Here is a 17,475-nt window from a genome sequence, read left to right as displayed (position 1 = left end):
GAAACTGATAAATAACCACATACTTCTTGGCCCAGTTGGCTTGTTGTTTGTTCATCTGGTTCCAGTTTAAATTTATGCCAAAGTGAGCTGAATTAGGAAAGTTACTGCAAGTGAAATATGACCAATGGAGGTTATAGTTAGCAAACTCAAGTCACTTCTCTCTGTGTTTATGTATATTAATGTAAATAAAATATAACTCCTAGAAGGGAGTACTTATTGATGTGCAGACATGTAGTCTATTTTTAAATGAGTAGATATTTACACATAGGCTGAAGACATACACAACAAGTCATCCTTAAACATATGGTATCTTTAATTAAATTGATATTGGTGAGTTAAAAACATTAAATCAGAAGAATACAACTAGAGAAATTCAGTATTTTATGACTATAATAAAATGTTTAGAGTGAAAAAGAGTAAGGAACATCAGTTGGCTTTGTAATTGAAGAGACAAGACTGTCTTCTCAGTTCTTGTATGGGTACAGACCACAAAAGAATAGTTCTTACTTAGGAAGTATTGGGAAAAGAATGATCATTTTGTGTATATTTTTGCTCCTGAAAATTATCTGGGACAACTTTGCCTAGTCATGGATGAGTAAAAATAAGATATAAGAAACATTAAAATGGGGGACATTTAGTATTCAGTGTCTTGGAGAATATAGCAAAGGGGAAAATGCTCGAGTAGATATTATAATTTGGTATGTAAAATAAACATTTAATATTATGATAAAGTGACTAAAAATTACCTATATTTTAAAAAGGCAAATAAGAACTTAGGGGATAAAACTCAAAATAAATGTGCTCTCAGTAGTAACTTGATGCATTATAAATTCTCTCACTTTGATAAACATGGATATATAATCCTGCTCTCTGTACTCAAGGATTTTCTACATTTTTTTGTAAAGGGTGACTCATGTCTAGTCACATCTAAATGACTCAATATTTTGAACTAAAAGGCAGTTTGCATAACATACACATTCTTCACTTACAGATCAAAATAAGCTTAACACTTTTATATTAAAAACTTAGGATACAGTAGGATTAGTAGCACCATGAAAAATAATTTTTCCCTAAAACTGCAGTCTTTTATTTTACTCAGTGTGATTCTTCTCTTAACTGAGTTTTTAATGTGCCATTTTATTCACTGGGTGAAATATATAATCTTCATCTCATAATCCTTAGAGAAAGTCATTCTGTACCAAAAAAGTAAATTAATTTCCTCATTTCTTTTTTAGAAAAAATAATAGCAACCTTGTTCTGGCACATTGCTGAGGTACATCTGAGTCTTCATGGTTACTGGTCAGCAAGCTCTCTTGGTCATATACAGTAGCACCATTGGTGACAGCAGTGGTCAAGTTGGGGAGAATAAGACATTGCATTCTGGGAATTTTATATATATGTCCCATTGAAAAGCACACAAGAAATTCCTCAAAATATTATGTCCTCTTCATGCACACTTGACATCGGCTAATACGTGTCATCAAGTCGCCTGTCTTTAGCGTTTCTGACTGAGGTTTGCTGGAAAATAAGAAACAAGACAATCAGATTTGCCTCTTTTTGTATTTCAATTCTATTATTGATTGATTCAAATTCACATGCAAACATTATTTTTGTGTTTAAGAAGCTCTCCTGATGACTGATTTGTCAACTTTTGAGCAAAATGATCAAGTGCAGTGACTAGTATAGTCTAAGAACCATTACTGGTAGGTACTTTTGTGACTATTCTCTGCACCACTATTATCTTTGTCTATTTGTCTCTCCCTCTTACACATTTTTCTTTTTTTTCTTACAAATGAAATCTATTAATACATTGAGACTTATGGATCTGCAGTTACATTTTTCTAATAGTCCTAGAATCATGGGGATCTGGGCAACTGATGGTGAAAAAATGATAATATATAACATATAAGATAGGCAGAAATATAATACATAAGAAAATATTAAATAATAACAATTCAAAAAAGTACATATGTTATATACATGGTCTTACTAATTTAAATGTTGGATGAGAGGCTTGAAAAACATCCTGGGAAAAGAGAGTTCATTGGACTGAGGGAGGGAACACAGACCTTGGTTTCAATTCCCGGGATGGTCTCTGTCTAATTGAACAGCTACTCACACGTTATTGGGCAGATCACATAACCTTTTATGGCTTTGCTATTGAAGAATTACAAACAAGCCATCTCAAACCAGAAGTATCTACTATTAGCTAAGCTTGTTTTTCTGATCTGAGATAAGTATATAAGGAGAACAAGCAAGAATAAAGGACACAGTCTACTAAGTTTTAACATTTGTTGAGTATAAACCATCCATGAATCATCTTTCTTTTCCCTGGCATCTCTGAAGGAAGTTAAAGACCTAAGGTAAGCTAAAGTCATAAGCACCTTACCTGAACATGTCTGATACATCTACAGTTGTCAGCCAAAAGCTGTATGAATTGGCATAGTAGTTGCAGGTACCCCACCCATGGCATTCAATGAAGGGCGCAGAACGAAACTCTTCCAAGCAAGAACCAGGGGAGGCCAGGGCTTGACCTGAACCCTCTGCCCCAGCACTTGTGTGCTAGAAAAGACAAAGGAAAATGTGCCACAACATCCATGTGTATACCTTAGCGAATACTCAAATATATGTGTTGAACTTGGCCAAAAATTCAAATCCAGTGAAGTAACTAAGGCCATAGGTAAGAGAAAAATATCCACAGCAAAGGTAGTGAAAAAAAAACAGGCAGATTATAAAAACATGTTCTCAAAATGTGTGAAGTGGAACATGGTACTTGGACAGAACCTATTTGAAATCAAGCTTCTTACTATGAAAGTGACAGAGATTTTTCATATTGGGAAGACGTGCTGATATGATGGACAGTCAGCTATGATGATGAAGACAAGGAAGAGTGTTTCATACCATCATGAAGGAATAACCAATCCAGAGAGAATCCCATCCCTGTGGACAATGGGGAATCTGGATGGTCTGACTGTGAACTGCAATCACCACAGCTGGAGCTTCACACACTGCACATCTAGTAAGGGAAAGGGAAAGGGAACACAATCTATAAAGTGAGTATATGGGATATAGCAGTCCTTTGGAAGCCAAGTAAAGTGTCTTAAATGCTCAGAAAAGAAAGAGAAATTGCATTTTGAGAATTGCTTTTGCATAAGCACTGTCTTCCAATATACATAGCAACATTATAAATAATAATTGTAAGCTTTTTCCAAGAAACTAAAGAATCGCTGCTCTAGCATTTTTACTTTTCACTCTTCCCTAAATTCATACACGCTATAGTCAATGCCATAACTGCTGTAGGAGTTTGGCTCAGTGTATTGCGCATACTACTTCCTGACAAAGTGCCCAACTGGAAGACATGGGGATCAGGGCAACTGATGGTGAAAAAATGATAATATATAACATATAAGATAGGCAGAAATATAATACATAAGAAAATATTAAATAATAACAACTCAAAAAAGTACATATGTTATATACATGGTCTTACTAATTTAAATGTTGAAATGCTGAAACTGTGGTAAGAACAATGTGTGGTAAACTACAAAAAGACAAGAAACACCACTTTCTTAACTCTCACCCAATTATTTTTGGTCCAAAGGTATTTATTAACCATTTGGTCTATCTGGGGATGGAATACATACACAGAAAGCTGGGAAGGTACCCAGGCACTTGGAGATGGGGCTTAAATCTACAAAATCAAGTAAAACAGTAACAGTGTAAATATAGCAGAGTCTACCAAATCTTTAATAAAGTACAAGAGTGGACCTTTTGAAATACTGAACCAAACTGGCAAAGGTTATCGACAATACAGGGAGTACCTTTAGGGGACCTTTCACTCCCAAGAGTTGGAATGGACAAAAATCACAAAAAGTAAATTCCCAAAGAATCTGGGTAAATGTGTTTTAAAAGGGCATAATGCATTTGCTACTAAGAGAGGCTGGTCTAGATTTAACCTTTATATTCAAGGTAAAAAGAAAAAAAACCCTAGACTTTCCAGTGAGTCATCCTTTATACTGGATTCCTAGATAAATTAGGTTATGATCAGAATGAAAATGGCAATATCTAATATGCTTAGGAGATCAAGTTAAACTAGGGGTTTAACCTGAAAAAACTCTAGAAAATCTCTATTAATGGTACCTCTCTCCCTTTAGTTACTCATGCTCTAAACTTCAGCTATCATTTACTTCCTCCTTCCCACAGCTAACCAATTGCCCTATCCTATTGTATTCTATTGAAGTGATAGTTGTCCCCAACTGAGACTTCTAATCTGTTCCTACCAGGATTTTAGCAATACCTTCAATCTAATTGATCTCTCTGACTCAGGGCTATCCCCTCTGTAATCCATGTTACACACCAATGGTTCTGCATTCTTCCCTAAAATGAAGGTCAAAAAATCTTCAGGGATCTCTATCACATACCAAATAAAACCCAAACTAAAATTGGATACTGAAAGCCTGCTACCATCTGGGTTCAAGCTAACTATCCAATCTTCCCTGTCCCTATACAACCTTTACAAACCACATTCTAAAAACATCAATGTGCTACCTATTCCCATGTTCTCTGTCTCATATGTCATTCCCCATTATAACTGCCTGTGTCTCAAGCCCTTCCCATTCTTCAAGGACTAATCAGTTCAAAACACATTTCTTCCATATAGTCATCCCAGATTTCTCCAGTTAAATTAAATATCACTCTACTTATGCTTTCAGAACATTTTTATTAAATCTATGGTAGCACTTAGCTCAAGCCTAATATATATTAATTTATGTATATTTGCCTAATAACTAGACTAGACTGTAAACTCTTTATATATTACACTATGTCTACCACAGGCCTAATCAAAATGGATCAATAATAAAAATGAATCAAACTAAATACTTAATTGAAATAAACACACCTCTATTCTACCTAACCCAGGAGAAGTATGATCAGATTATTAGATTTGGACTTATTTCTGACTAGCTAAACTAATTGGGGATTGGAACAAGTTGAAGTTATACCAATGTCTCACCGACTAATGAATGGCTGAATGCTCTGGCCCTTCAGGGGCTCCATGTTCATAGGCATGGACTCTGGAGTGGAGAGCCAGTAAGAATAGTCATTTCTTGAAGCAAAGTTACAAACATTGTTGATGTTGCAGAACATGAAAGGCATGGTACTGAAATGATGAAGGCAGCTGCCAGCCGTCCCTAGAAAGAATTACAGAGAAAAGATGAAGAACTACATCATGATGCTACTTTATTCTAAAAAAGTAACAAACAACCTTTAAAAAAAACTTGCCCATATTTCTTGGATAATAAACATACAGGGGTGGGCAAAAGTAGGTTTATAGTTTTGAACACATAAAGCAGTATTTATTCTTATATTATTTATGAATTATTGCATAATTTTCCATATGAACAACTGTAAAACTACTGTTGCCAACTCTGGTACTTTAATTCTTCAATTATAAGATGCACATTTACTTAAATTTTAACATTTCTAAAATCAGGATATATCTTCAAATTTATATTGACATTTATTGTGGTAACTCATCATGTGTTCCCCAACACTGTTTTTAAATTAGTGGTTTGTTGGGGAAAGCTAAGATGGTGGCATAGGTAAACACAGTTCACCTCCTTACACAACCACATCAAAATTATAACTAAACTATAGAAAACCATCATTCAGAACTGCCAGAAATCTATCTGAATGGAAGTCCTACAACTATGGAGTTAAATAAGAAACCACATTGACACTGGTTGGAGGAGTGGAAACGCAGAGTGGGTTGGCTCCACACCCATGTGTGGCAAATAAAAATCAGGAGGGATATCGGGATTGGGGGCTCCCAGCCCCACATCAGGCTCCTCAGCCCAGTATTTCAGTGCCAGGAAACTAAGTCCCATAATTTCTCACTTTAAAAACCAGTACAGATTGAGGCTGTGGAAGAAAGAAACTGCTAGATTCCCAAGCAGGTCCTCTTAAATGGCCCATGCATGAACAAAACTCTAGAAAAATAATTAAACAAAATGGAGATAAGCAATCTATCAGATGCAGAGTCCAAAACACTGGTTATAAGAATGTTCAAGGAACTTAGTAAGAACTTCAACATCATATAAAAGACCCAGTCAGAAATCGAGGATAAACTAAGTAAAATAAAGAAGAGTTTACAGGGAAACAACAGTACAGTGGATGAAGCTGAGAATCAAATTAATGATTTGGAACACAAGGAACTGAAAAATAACCAGTCAGAACAATAAGCAGCAAAAAAGAATCCAAAAAAATGAAGACAGTATAAGCAGCCTGTGGGACAACTTGAAGAGGTCCACCATTCACACAATAGGAATGCCAGAAAAAGACAAGAAAGAGCAAGAAATTGGAAATCTATTTGAGAAAATAGTGAAAGAAAACTTCCCTAATCTGGTAAAGAAAACAGACGTGCAAGTATAGGCAGCATAGAGAATCCCAGTGATGAAGGATGCAAACAGGCTCACTTTAAGACACATCATAATTAAAATGTCAAAGGTTGCCCTGGCTGGTTGGCTTAGTGGATTGAGTGCCAGCCTGTGAAACAAAGAGTGGCTGGTTTGAGTCCCAGTCAGGACACATGCCTGGCTTGTAGGCCAAGTCCCCAGTAGGGGGTGCATGAGAAGCAACCACACGTGGATGCTTCTCTCCCTCTTTTTCTCCTTCCTTTCCCCTTCATCTAAAAATAAATAAATTTTAAAAAATGCCCAAGGTTAAACACAAAGAGAGAATCTTAAAAGAGAAAAGAAGTTAGTTACATACAAGGGAGTTCCCATAAGACTGTCAGCTGATTTCTGAAAGAAACTTTGCATGCCAGAAGGGATTAGCAAGAAATATTCAAAGTTATTAAAAGCAGGGACCTATAGCCAAGATTGCTCCACCAAGTAAAGCTATAATTTAGAATCAAAGGGCAGATAAAGAACTTCACAGACCAAAAAATAAACAAAAAAAATGAAGGAGTTCATCATCACCTAACCATTATTATAAAAAATGTTAAAGGAACTTACTAGAAAGAAAAAATAGATCAAAACTATGAACAATAAAATGGCAATAAACACATACTTATCAACAATTGAATCTAGAAACAAAATTCAAACAACAAGAACAGAGACAGAATCATGGATATGAGAACATTTTGTTGGCTGCCAGATGGGAGGGGTGTATGTGAGAATGGGTAAGAGGCGAGGGGATTAAGTAGAAATAGGTAGTTACAGAATAGCCATGGGGATGTAAAATACAGTATAGAAAAAGTAGTAGCCGAAGAACTTATATGCATGACCTATGGACATGAACAATGGTGGGGAGATTGCCTGAGGGAATGGGGTTTTTGGGTGGACTGGGGTAAAGGGGGAAAAACTGGGACAATTTTGATTATGCTGTAGTAGCATAATCAATAAAATATAAGTTAAAAAGAAAAAGGTACTTAACGGGCGAGAACAGACCAAAATGGCTCAAGAAGATCTCAAAGCCCCAGAGCCTATAGATCTAAGCAATGAAGAAATAGCAAAACTCTCAGACGCACAGTTTAAAACACTGGTGATCAGGATCCTCACAGAACTGGTTGATTATTGTCACAAATTACACAAACATATGAAGGCGAAACTAATTGAAATGAATGGAATTGCACAGGAAACCAATAGCGATGAAAAGGAAACTGGGACTCAAATCAATGGACTGGACCAGAAGAAAGCAAATACTGGCCAAACAGAAAAGAGTCAAGGAGCAAGAATTCAAAAAAAATGAGGAGAGGCTTAGGAACCTCCAGGACATCTTTAAATGCTCCAACATCCGAATTATAGGGGTACCAGAAGGGGGAAAGGAACAGGCACCAGTGGAAAACTTATTTGAACAAACAATAAAGGAGAACTTCCCCAATCTGGCAAAGGAAATAGACTTCCTGGAAATCCAGGAAGCTCAGAGAGTCCCAAAGAAGTTGGACCCAAGAAGAAACACACCAAGGCACATCAGCATTACATTAGCCAAGATTAAAATGAAGGAGAGAATCCTAGAAGAAGCAAGAGATAAGGGGACAGTCACCTGCAAAGGAGTTCCCATCAGACTGACAGCAGATTTCTCAAAAGAGACCTTACAGGCAAGAAGGGGCTGGAAAGAGGTATTCCAAGTCATGAAATCTAAAGACCTACAACCAAGATTGCCCTATCCAGCAAAACTTTCATTTAGAATGGAAGGACAGATAAGGTGCTTCTCAGATAAGATCAAACTCAAGAAGTTCATCATCACCAAGCCCTTATTATATGAAATGCTAAAGGGACTTATCTAAGAAAAAGAAGTTAAAAAAACATGAACAGTGAAAGGACAGCAAACTCACAGTTATTAACAACCACACCTAAAACAAAAGCACACTAAAAGGACAGCTAGATCAGGAGCGGAAATATAGAAATGAAGATCTCAAGGAGGGTTAGCAATAGGGGAGTGGGAGGAGGAGAAAGGGGGAGAAGGTACAGAAAATAAGTAGCATAGACAGTAGATAGAAAATTGATGGGGGGCAAGAATAGTATGGGAAATACAGAATCTAAAGAACTTGAGACACATGGTCATAAACTAAAGGGGGGTAATGGTGGGGATAGGGGTAGGGGGGAGGGGAATGAAGGGGGGAATAGATCAACTGTAATGGCATAATCAATAAAAAATTAATTAAAAAAACTTTAAAGTTAAAGAAAAGAAAACAATGGATTCAGAATTGATAGATGTTACATTCAATTCTTATCTCCAAGAATTTCTGAGTGTGTGGCTTTGAGTAAGTCACTTAACCTCTTAGCTAGTTTACTGGTGTATAAAATGGGAAAAAAATACCTGTCCTACATCTTTCTTGGTCATAATTATGATGATCAAATTAGAAATAAATATGATAGTGCTTTATAATTATAAAGTCATTTAAAAATACAACTAACATTGCTGCCTTATTAGAGACAGAGCTGGAAAAATCCTTTTAATAATCCAATACAAACAATGTATTTTTTTTGACCAAGAGATTGTTTAACATCAAAGCTGTAACTATCTCTAGTCTTTGCTTAGCCATCAAGATATTTCCAATTTGATACTTGTGTGAGCTCTAGCAGACACTCTGCAATCAGGATCACCCTTGGGACCTTGAGCCCTATCTGGGCCATCCTATGTCTGAGGTCCTTCCAAGTCAGGGCCAGTTTGGAGCCTCAAAGTCTGAATGCATATGATAATAGCCCTTGTTTGACCAAATGCATGTATTTTTGACAAGTTATAGTGACATAGTACATAGCAGATCCCATTTTCTCTTTTCATTTCTCTTATATTTTTTAATTTCATGGAGATCAAACACTTCTAATGGTTCCCACTAACTTGCTAGGTTAAAAATTTTAAGTATATAAGATTGGTTATGGGTATAAGTTAGATTGTGATGATGAAGAGAAAATGGACTAAAAGGAAAATAATTTTATAAAAAATAATATAGAGAATTATCTAAAGTATGAGAGTACTTTCACAATGAAAATTTGTTGATTGTAAAATCAGAAAAAGATGATGTTGCATAAAGAATTCAAAAGAGGGAAGGAAAAGTAGCAGAGGAAAGATAAAGAGGAGAAGTAAAGAAGAGGGAGAAGAAAGATGAGTAAATTCCCATTTTATTTGGCTTCAAAAAACGACCTGTGACTAGTCTTCCATGTAAGTGTATGTGTTTTCTCTGGTTGGTCAGAACTGCCAGGCAGGTGAGGCCATATGCCCTTGGAACAGAGTTAGCAAAGCAGACCCCTGGAGGTCGCTGTTGCTACAGAACTGTTTTCACAGAATGGCACAGATAAAGAGACCTCAGCTGGCCTCTCACGACAGAGACTACAGATACTGGGAACCCAAAATCTTGGAAGCAAAGAAAATAGTGACCCCCAAAATAGGCAGCCCCAGGTCAAACAACAGGTCCCCAAAATCTAAAGTGAAAATTCTATGAAACAAAATCTTGGGGATTGAAAGAGATCTTAAGAGTCATTCAGTCAAACTGCATTCCATTCTGAACTGTACACTCCAGTACTGAGAAGATACATGGGAACACATTAAATGAAGTCTATTTTATATGTTAATATGGTATTTTATATAGCTTTAAACTACTCTGATAATACTGTATATAGTCAAGACACTTATTTTGGGGACAATAAACTGGAATAATTAAGCAATGACCTTATTACTGTCTTTGATCTAGAAAGCAAGATTCTCTTCAGACCCCATCTTTCCACTTGATGAAAACCAGTGCCAGAGAAGAGGAAACTATCTCCCATTAGTTATAAACACTGCCCACTCAAGCCGCTGCTATACTGTAAAGAACCCAGGCAATCTGTTTCCTTAATAACTAAGCTAACAAAAATAATTTGGTCCTTTCCAAAATGATTTACTTTAGGCCAAGAATTGTGGGGGGAAATACAATAAAGATGACAAACAAGAACTGTACCTCACAATAGGTCAATTAATGTTTGGGGTTTAAAATTAGATAGTATTTACTTTAAACTCATAGTGAATATATTCAGCTGCCCTTAACATAGTCTTCAATTTGGAAGCCCCAAAGTAATAGAGAGATGTACTTTGGCTAAGGCTACTCTATAAATACAATAGGATTTTCAAAACAAAAACAAAATACGTAGTAAGAAATAAGATGCCAATTATCTCACCCAAGTCTTGACCGTGTGCTCTTTTATTTCCTTGTACATATAAGAGAGAAAAGCCTTCATAAATCTGGACAGTTCCCTGTGGGCACTGTGGTGCATCTGTTGTCTGGCTGTGACGTGTGATGAGGAATCCATGAGCAACAGAAGAAGTTCCAGGGGGTCCTGGGGGACCTTGCAATCCATCTGGCCCAGGGGGACCATCTAAACCACGGGTACCTATTTCCATGGAATCATCAGTATGTAAGATTAAGTAAGCTCTGATTCACTATTATGTTTGTTGACAAAATGTTATGACCTCATTTGATCAGTTAATTTAGTCAATATTTATAGTTTCTATAAAAGTGCTGTCAAATATAATTTGTTTGGGAATAAATAAAATATGGTTCCTGCCATATATATATATATATATATATATATATATATATATATCTTTGTGTGTATATATATATATGTGTGTGTGTGTGTGTGTGTATGCATATAGGGGTGTGTGTGAGTGTGTGCACACTATATATATAAAATCCTGGAACTGGTTGATGACATGAGACACTAAATAAGTATCAGGTAAATGGAATATCAGATGGGAAGAAGTGATGTTTATTTAGGGAGTCTGTGTGTTATCTAGTCTCTTGCTGTACTAAAGGAGTCCAAACTCCATGACAAAATTTCCACTTGCTGTTTTGTTCCTCAACAAGAGGGGAAGGGTGTGGTTGTCATTAGTCTGCCAGCTTCAGAGCAAAAAAAAAAAAACATTTTCCTTTGGATCTGTCTTGGGAATTATTCTCAGGCATACCTGTTTGTTTAGAGAATAGGTTTGTTTCTTTACCTGTTTGTTTAAAGAAGCCTTTTAAAAATGTCTATTTTCAGGTTCCCTTTCTCCACTTAGCCTCTTGATTTGAGGTCCTTTTAAAATTATCTTTATATACAGGTTTTTGGCCAGTGTGTATATAGAATTTTGATTTTGGGGAAACTTCACAAGCAATTCTCTGTGATGAAGATAACACTAAGTTGTTTCTTCCCTGGAAATACAGTTAATGAAATGGCAGGATGTTGGTTCTAAGGCCATAAGTATCATCACTCTGCCTTGTTGCCACAATATTGTTGCCAATACAAACTCTTTATGTTTATATTCTTTAGAGTTATATTTTCATTATATAGAGTTGCTAACATATATTATTAATACATTTCACTCCTGCTCCCAATTCTAGACCTAGATGCAGATAACCACTATATGCTTTCTCCATAGATTTGCTTTTTTGGAATACTTCACACTGAAACACAATATAGGGCCTTTTGTGATTCGTGTTTTACATTTAGCTTAATGTTTCAACAGTTTATATATAGTGTAGCATTTATTGGTACTTCCTTCTTTTCATGGCCTAATAATATTCTACCATACAAATATAACACATTTTCTTTACCCATCTATCAATTGATGGACATTTCTTAAATTTATTCCCAAGTATTTTGTTGTTGTGTTATTGTACATGTAATTTGTCTCTTAATTTCATTAGTGTATTGTTCATTGTTAATGTGCAGAAACACAATTGTATATAAATATGCACACACATACACACAATCTCTTGTATCCTGCATACTTGTTGAACTGATTTATTGACTCTAATAATTTTTTTCTGTGGATTCTTTAGGGAATGCTATATGTAAGATTATGCCTTCTGTAAATACAAATAATTTTACTCCTTTTCAAGTTTGCATGTCTCTTTCCCCCTCTTCTTTCTTAATTGCCCTGGCTAGAACCTCCAGTACAATGTTGAATAGAAGTGATAATTGCAGATATCATTGTCTATTTCTGAACTTATGGGGAAAGTTTTCAATGGTTAGCCATCAAGTATAAAAATAACTGACATTTTCACAGATGCCCTTTAACAGGTAAGGAATTTCTATAGGATGTGTTTATTTTAAAAAGCTGTTAGACCTTTGCCAAATATTTAAAACATTGGGATTACAATATTTTATTTCTATTTTAGCTACTTTTAGTATATTTTAATTACAAAACTGAATCAAACTATTTTTGGAAGTAGTTTGAGTTCAGATTGGAAATCTAGTAGATACCAATACAATATTATCAGGAGTACCTATTAATGAGTGACTTCAAATATATTAATGAGTGACTTCATATATAGTCATCTTAGTATAAGAAGGCACTATGACTCTCAAAACCAAGGAGATTGCTTAAACTTTGCAACTGTATTTACTGCATTAGTAATAGAAATTGTACTCTATTGTGATATTTTCAAATGTGGAGGATTCACAATAGTTTCAAGATAGTCACAGATACATATTAAATATTATCAGAACAGATAAATACAGCAAGTACCTGGGACATCCCGATTTTGAGAAAGAGCTGGGTTTCCCAGTGCTCTAAACATATAAATACAAATCTTTCTATGCTACTCTTATACTGGTAAATATCTTTGTATCTACTCCCCAGCAACAGATTCACCAGCTAGTCGTACTCTTTCAAGAGAAGCTCTCACAACTACAATTGGTGGCCATGTTTTCCAGACATTTCCAAGACTTAAAGAATAGTATCAGCAAGCAGTGTTATAGTTGTCGCACCTGGCTGGCCTGGCAGACCTGGGTCTCCTTTATGCCCTTCTGCACCATCAAAGCCAGGGAGTCTAATGCGTCCAGGATCTCCTGAAGGACCAAGTGGACCTACAAGGGAAAAAGAAGGTTTACAAATGTAAGGAAAATAATTCAACATCCAGACAGATCTAGCAGACTTAAGGTGCTTGAAGTCAATGAACTCATAATCTGGTTTTGTCTTTAATTGAGATACATGAAGGAATAGCTCAAACTCAGGACAAAGGAAGTAGAAAAGGATTTAGTATTAGATTTAAACAACACATTTGTCTTTGTGGAGATTCCCATACTATGACAGTTGTGTTCTCTTTGCCTTCAAAACAAGACTGGAGTACAAGATGTAACTTTTATTATCTATTCCACCATGAATAAAGTTGTTACTGCTTGGTACCTTTAATTTATGGAAAGACTACCACTCAATCACTTGTTAAAAGAGAAAGACTAAAATTTGTTTATAGATTTTTTTAGAATCAAAGTTGGCTGCAAGCATGGAGTAAAATGGCCAACTACACAGGGTTTAGTTCTAAAATAATGAGGTCTCACAGTGGGGAACTAATGGCCCATCAAATCATCCTTCTATCTTTCTGGTAGTTGGGATAGAGACAGCAGCAGATCTTTATTACAAACTAATTTCATTACAGTGTTTTATACAATATTAACCTAAATCATTCAAATTAGGATATCCAGAGGAGCTAGAAGAAATTGGACTGGGACTAAGAGAAGTTAGGACATGATAAATTGAAATTAAATAAAAAACCTCAAGCCCTGGCTGGTGTAGCTCAGTGGACTGAGCGCGGGCCTGGGAACCAGACAATTGCTGTTCGATTCCCAGCCAGGGCACATGCCTGGGTTACAGCCCAGTTCCCTGCAGGCCAGTTCCCAGCAAGGGATGCAGGAAAGGCAACCATACACTGATGTTTCTCTCTCTCTCTCCTGCCCTTCCCCTCTAAGGATAAATAAATAAAATCTTTAAAAAAACCATACCAAACAAAAAAACTCAAAAAGGAAATGGAACCTGTGGTGGTCTAGTAAAACTCTGGCAAGTGAAAGGAGAATTAGGGAATGTTCTCAAATAGATAAGGCTTAAAAAGAAGATCTGCAAAGGTACCTGGTAGTCCATGAGGTCCTGGTAGTCCTGGTAGACCTTTAAATCCAGGCTGGCCTGGGACCCCTGGTGGACCAGCATCTCCTTTGATTACAATATTCTGACCTGAAGGACCAGGTAATCCAGAGGTACCTAAAAGTCAAAATATACAAATTTAAAGGTAGGGAAGACAAAGTTTGGAAGGAATGAATGCCAAAGTGTCCTAAGGCTAGAATAAGAACTGGTATGAGAAATAAGTTACATGTATGGAATTGTCATGTTCAACAGAAATCTGTTTGTGAAAGATATCATTATCTACCCAGAAGACTGAAAAAATAAAATTTTCTTAGGGCCAATGGAAAAATTAGACATATTGTCCCTATGTTCAAGATTTGAAGAATGACTGATTACTAGAAAGAATAATTCATTTCAAATCTGTGAACGTTGGTGTTGAGAGAAGACAATTCTATTTCCTGACAAGTCCATTCTAATTCTTACATCATTTGCAGTTTTTGTTTGTTTTGCTTGTCAGGGGATCCACTGAACCAATAGGGTCAGCAAAAAGCAAAATAAAACAGAACAAAAAACCTTTTTTCATATTAAAACATACCTGTGTGACTTGCTCTTGTGGTCTGTTCAACTGAATATGGAAAAGTTCATATAGTAGGCAATAAGAAAATCTAAGTGAAGCATTCTTGTTTGTACTGTTGTTATCTTAAATATAAAAGGTCTTCTCTCAATATTATATTAATGAAATACAGAGTTTGAGAGATTACTAAATAGAGGGAGAATCTTATCTATTTCCCCTCAGTTGTTGGGGGCTAAGACTCTGAAAATTTGGTAGAAATAAGGAATGCAAACTTTCAGATTCTTCAATGCATTTAAGTTATCAGGTATAACTAGCTTCAAGAATAAGTATTACCTGGAGGCCCAATAAATCCTGGATCTCCCTCAGGGCCAGGTGAACCAAGTAGTCCACTGGGTCCTTTCATGCCTGCAAAAAAGGTACATACAATTGCACAGTAAAGCACCAGGACCACAGTCTTTGCTGAGCCAAGTAAAAAAATGGATATCTTGTCCCAAATGTGTTTAATGAAAAGGGGGAACATCAAAACATCCCTTCAAATACCTGGAAATCCTGGACCACCATGGAGACCAGGATCTCCTTTCATTCCATTGAGACCTGGCCGGCCAGGATTACCCTGAATAAATAAAATAATTAATTTTAGAGAAAAAATTGTGGGGGGGGGAGAATGAGGATATGGGTGGTGTTGCATAGTGATTTATGGCACTGGGTCTAGAGTCAAACTCCCAGGATTCAAATCCCAGTTTTGCTTCTTATTAGCTTGTGTAACCTTGAGTTGACTGTTTAACCTCTTTGATTCATAGTTTTATCACTTATACAGAAAATAATATCTACCTTGTAAGGTTGTTTTGAGGATTACATGTGATGGTTTATATTAAGTACTTAGAAAACTGACGGGCGTATGGTGTGTGCTTAATAAATGATAGTTATTATTTTGTTATCACTAGCAAAGACACTATTTTTTAGTGTATCCCTGAGATGATGAGTACTTGGATTAGAATCACATGTCCAGAAATGATAACACCTGAAAGACTTAGCAAAAAATACAATAGAGCCTATTAATTAACTGGATTTGAGGGCTAAGAAAACTATACAAAGAAGAAGGAGAAGGGTTTACAAGAACAAGTATAAAGGACACATGGATAAAAACTAAGGGGGTGGAAATGTCAGGGAAGTGGGGAGCACTGGGGGGTGGGTTTGGATCAGAGTAAAAGACAGAAAACTGTACTTGAACAATAATTAAAATAAATTTTTTTAAAACTGCAAGAAAAAAATTTCTGTTGCTTTAGTAAAAAAAGAACAAGAATTGAAAGTAAATGTAAAATGAACCTAAAAAATAATGCGTGAGACAATAAAACTATTAGTATAAATGAAAAAGAGGCAAGCCTGGAACATAATATTATGCTAAAATGTAAGAAAATAGAAAAAAGGGGGAGAGAGTCATGTATGTCAGAAAGACATAGAATCCAGCTTGAAGGGATTCCCAAATCTAAGACAATTTGAGCATCAAAATAAGTAATGATAGTTTAAAAATTACAAATCATTAAAAATAATTTATGACGCCAAATGGACAGTCAATAGAAGAAATTAGATTCTTACAGTAGGGTACATGTGTAGATAGTGCTAAAGGTTAGAAAATCATTTGCCACTATCACACTGTTGACTGGTTGAGACAAAAATTGTAAATAGATTATTAACTCTAAGGGGAGATTTTGATGAGGACCAGTATACTCACATTAACTTAATGTGTGCCTTCCTGTAGTTTTACTTATTAGTTACAAAGAAGAACATTGGTAACCATTAAGTAGAGGAATCAGATAACCACGTTTTTTTAAATTTCTTTTTCTAATTGTTGTTCAAGTACAGTTTTCTGTCTTTTACTCCCATCCCAGCCCAGCACCCCAGCCCTCCTCCCTTCCCGTTTCCACCCCCTATAGATTTTATCCATGTGTCCTTTTTACTTGTTCCTGTAAACCCTTCACCTTTTCCCCTGAAATTCCCTCCTCTCTCCCCTCTGGACACTGTCAACCTGTTTTCTATTTCATTATCTTTAGTTATATTTTGCTTGATTGATTGTTTTGTTGTTTATGTTTCTGTTAAAGTTGAGATCATGTGGTATTTCTCTTTCACCACCTGGCTTATTTTGCTTAGCATAATGCTTTCCAGTTCCATCCATGCTGTTGCAAAGGGGTAGGAGATCCTTCTTTTTTTCTCCTGCAAAGAATATTGTGTAGGACTTCCGCCAAGATGAAGGCGTAGGTGGAAACACTGTGCATTCTTGCACAACCAAGTTTAAAGACAACAAAGGTTTAGAAACAAAAAATGCAGCCAAAACACAGAAAATTGAACTGTACGGAAGTTCAACAACAACGAACTGTTCCACCCGACTGGTAAGAGGGTCGGAGCCAGCAGTGGAGTTGGGGGGGGCAGGAAAAATCCCTCCACCCAGGCAATACAGCAGCTGTGGGCAGATCCCAGGTGTGTGGTAGCAACCGGAGACCAAGTGGGGGCGCAAGGCGGCACGCTGACCATGGTCATACATTTAC

At 36.2% G+C, this 17,475-nt stretch overlaps 1 protein-coding gene across 3 annotated transcripts in view; it reads right to left on the bottom strand.

The window, feature by feature from the left end:
* Positions 1 to 292: 292 nt before the first annotated feature.
* Positions 293 to 17,475, bottom strand: part of COL4A5 (collagen type IV alpha 5 chain) — a 293,639-nt gene continuing 276,456 nt past the window's right edge. For 2 of the 3 annotated variants that reach the window (XM_037167116.2, XM_053657520.1), the window contains 9 exons: positions 15,473 to 15,545; positions 15,266 to 15,337; positions 14,368 to 14,496; positions 13,233 to 13,331; positions 10,659 to 10,871; positions 5,015 to 5,192; positions 2,902 to 3,016; positions 2,390 to 2,562; positions 293 to 1,518 (listed from right to left, as the gene is read on the bottom strand). In XM_037167116.2, coding sequence (XP_037023011.2) covers positions 1,437 to 1,518; positions 2,390 to 2,562; positions 2,902 to 3,016; positions 5,015 to 5,192; positions 10,659 to 10,871; positions 13,233 to 13,331; positions 14,368 to 14,496; positions 15,266 to 15,337; positions 15,473 to 15,545 — 1,134 coding nt within the window. In that variant the 3' untranslated portion in view covers positions 293 to 1,436. The remainder of the gene's footprint in view (positions 1,519 to 2,389; positions 2,563 to 2,901; positions 3,017 to 5,014; positions 5,193 to 10,658; positions 10,872 to 13,232; positions 13,332 to 14,367; positions 14,497 to 15,265; positions 15,338 to 15,472; positions 15,546 to 17,475) is intronic. The other variant, XM_053657521.1, reaches the window with a different exon arrangement.

This window comes from Artibeus jamaicensis, unplaced genomic scaffold (genome assembly GCF_021234435.1).
Source record: "Artibeus jamaicensis isolate MK-2021 breed Jamaican fruit bat unplaced genomic scaffold, CSHL_Jam_final scaffold_461, whole genome shotgun sequence".
NCBI classification, from domain to species: Eukaryota; Metazoa; Chordata; class Mammalia; order Chiroptera; family Phyllostomidae; genus Artibeus; species Artibeus jamaicensis.
The sequence above is the reverse complement of the archived record's forward strand: the minus strand, read 5'-3'. Positions and strand labels throughout refer to the sequence as shown.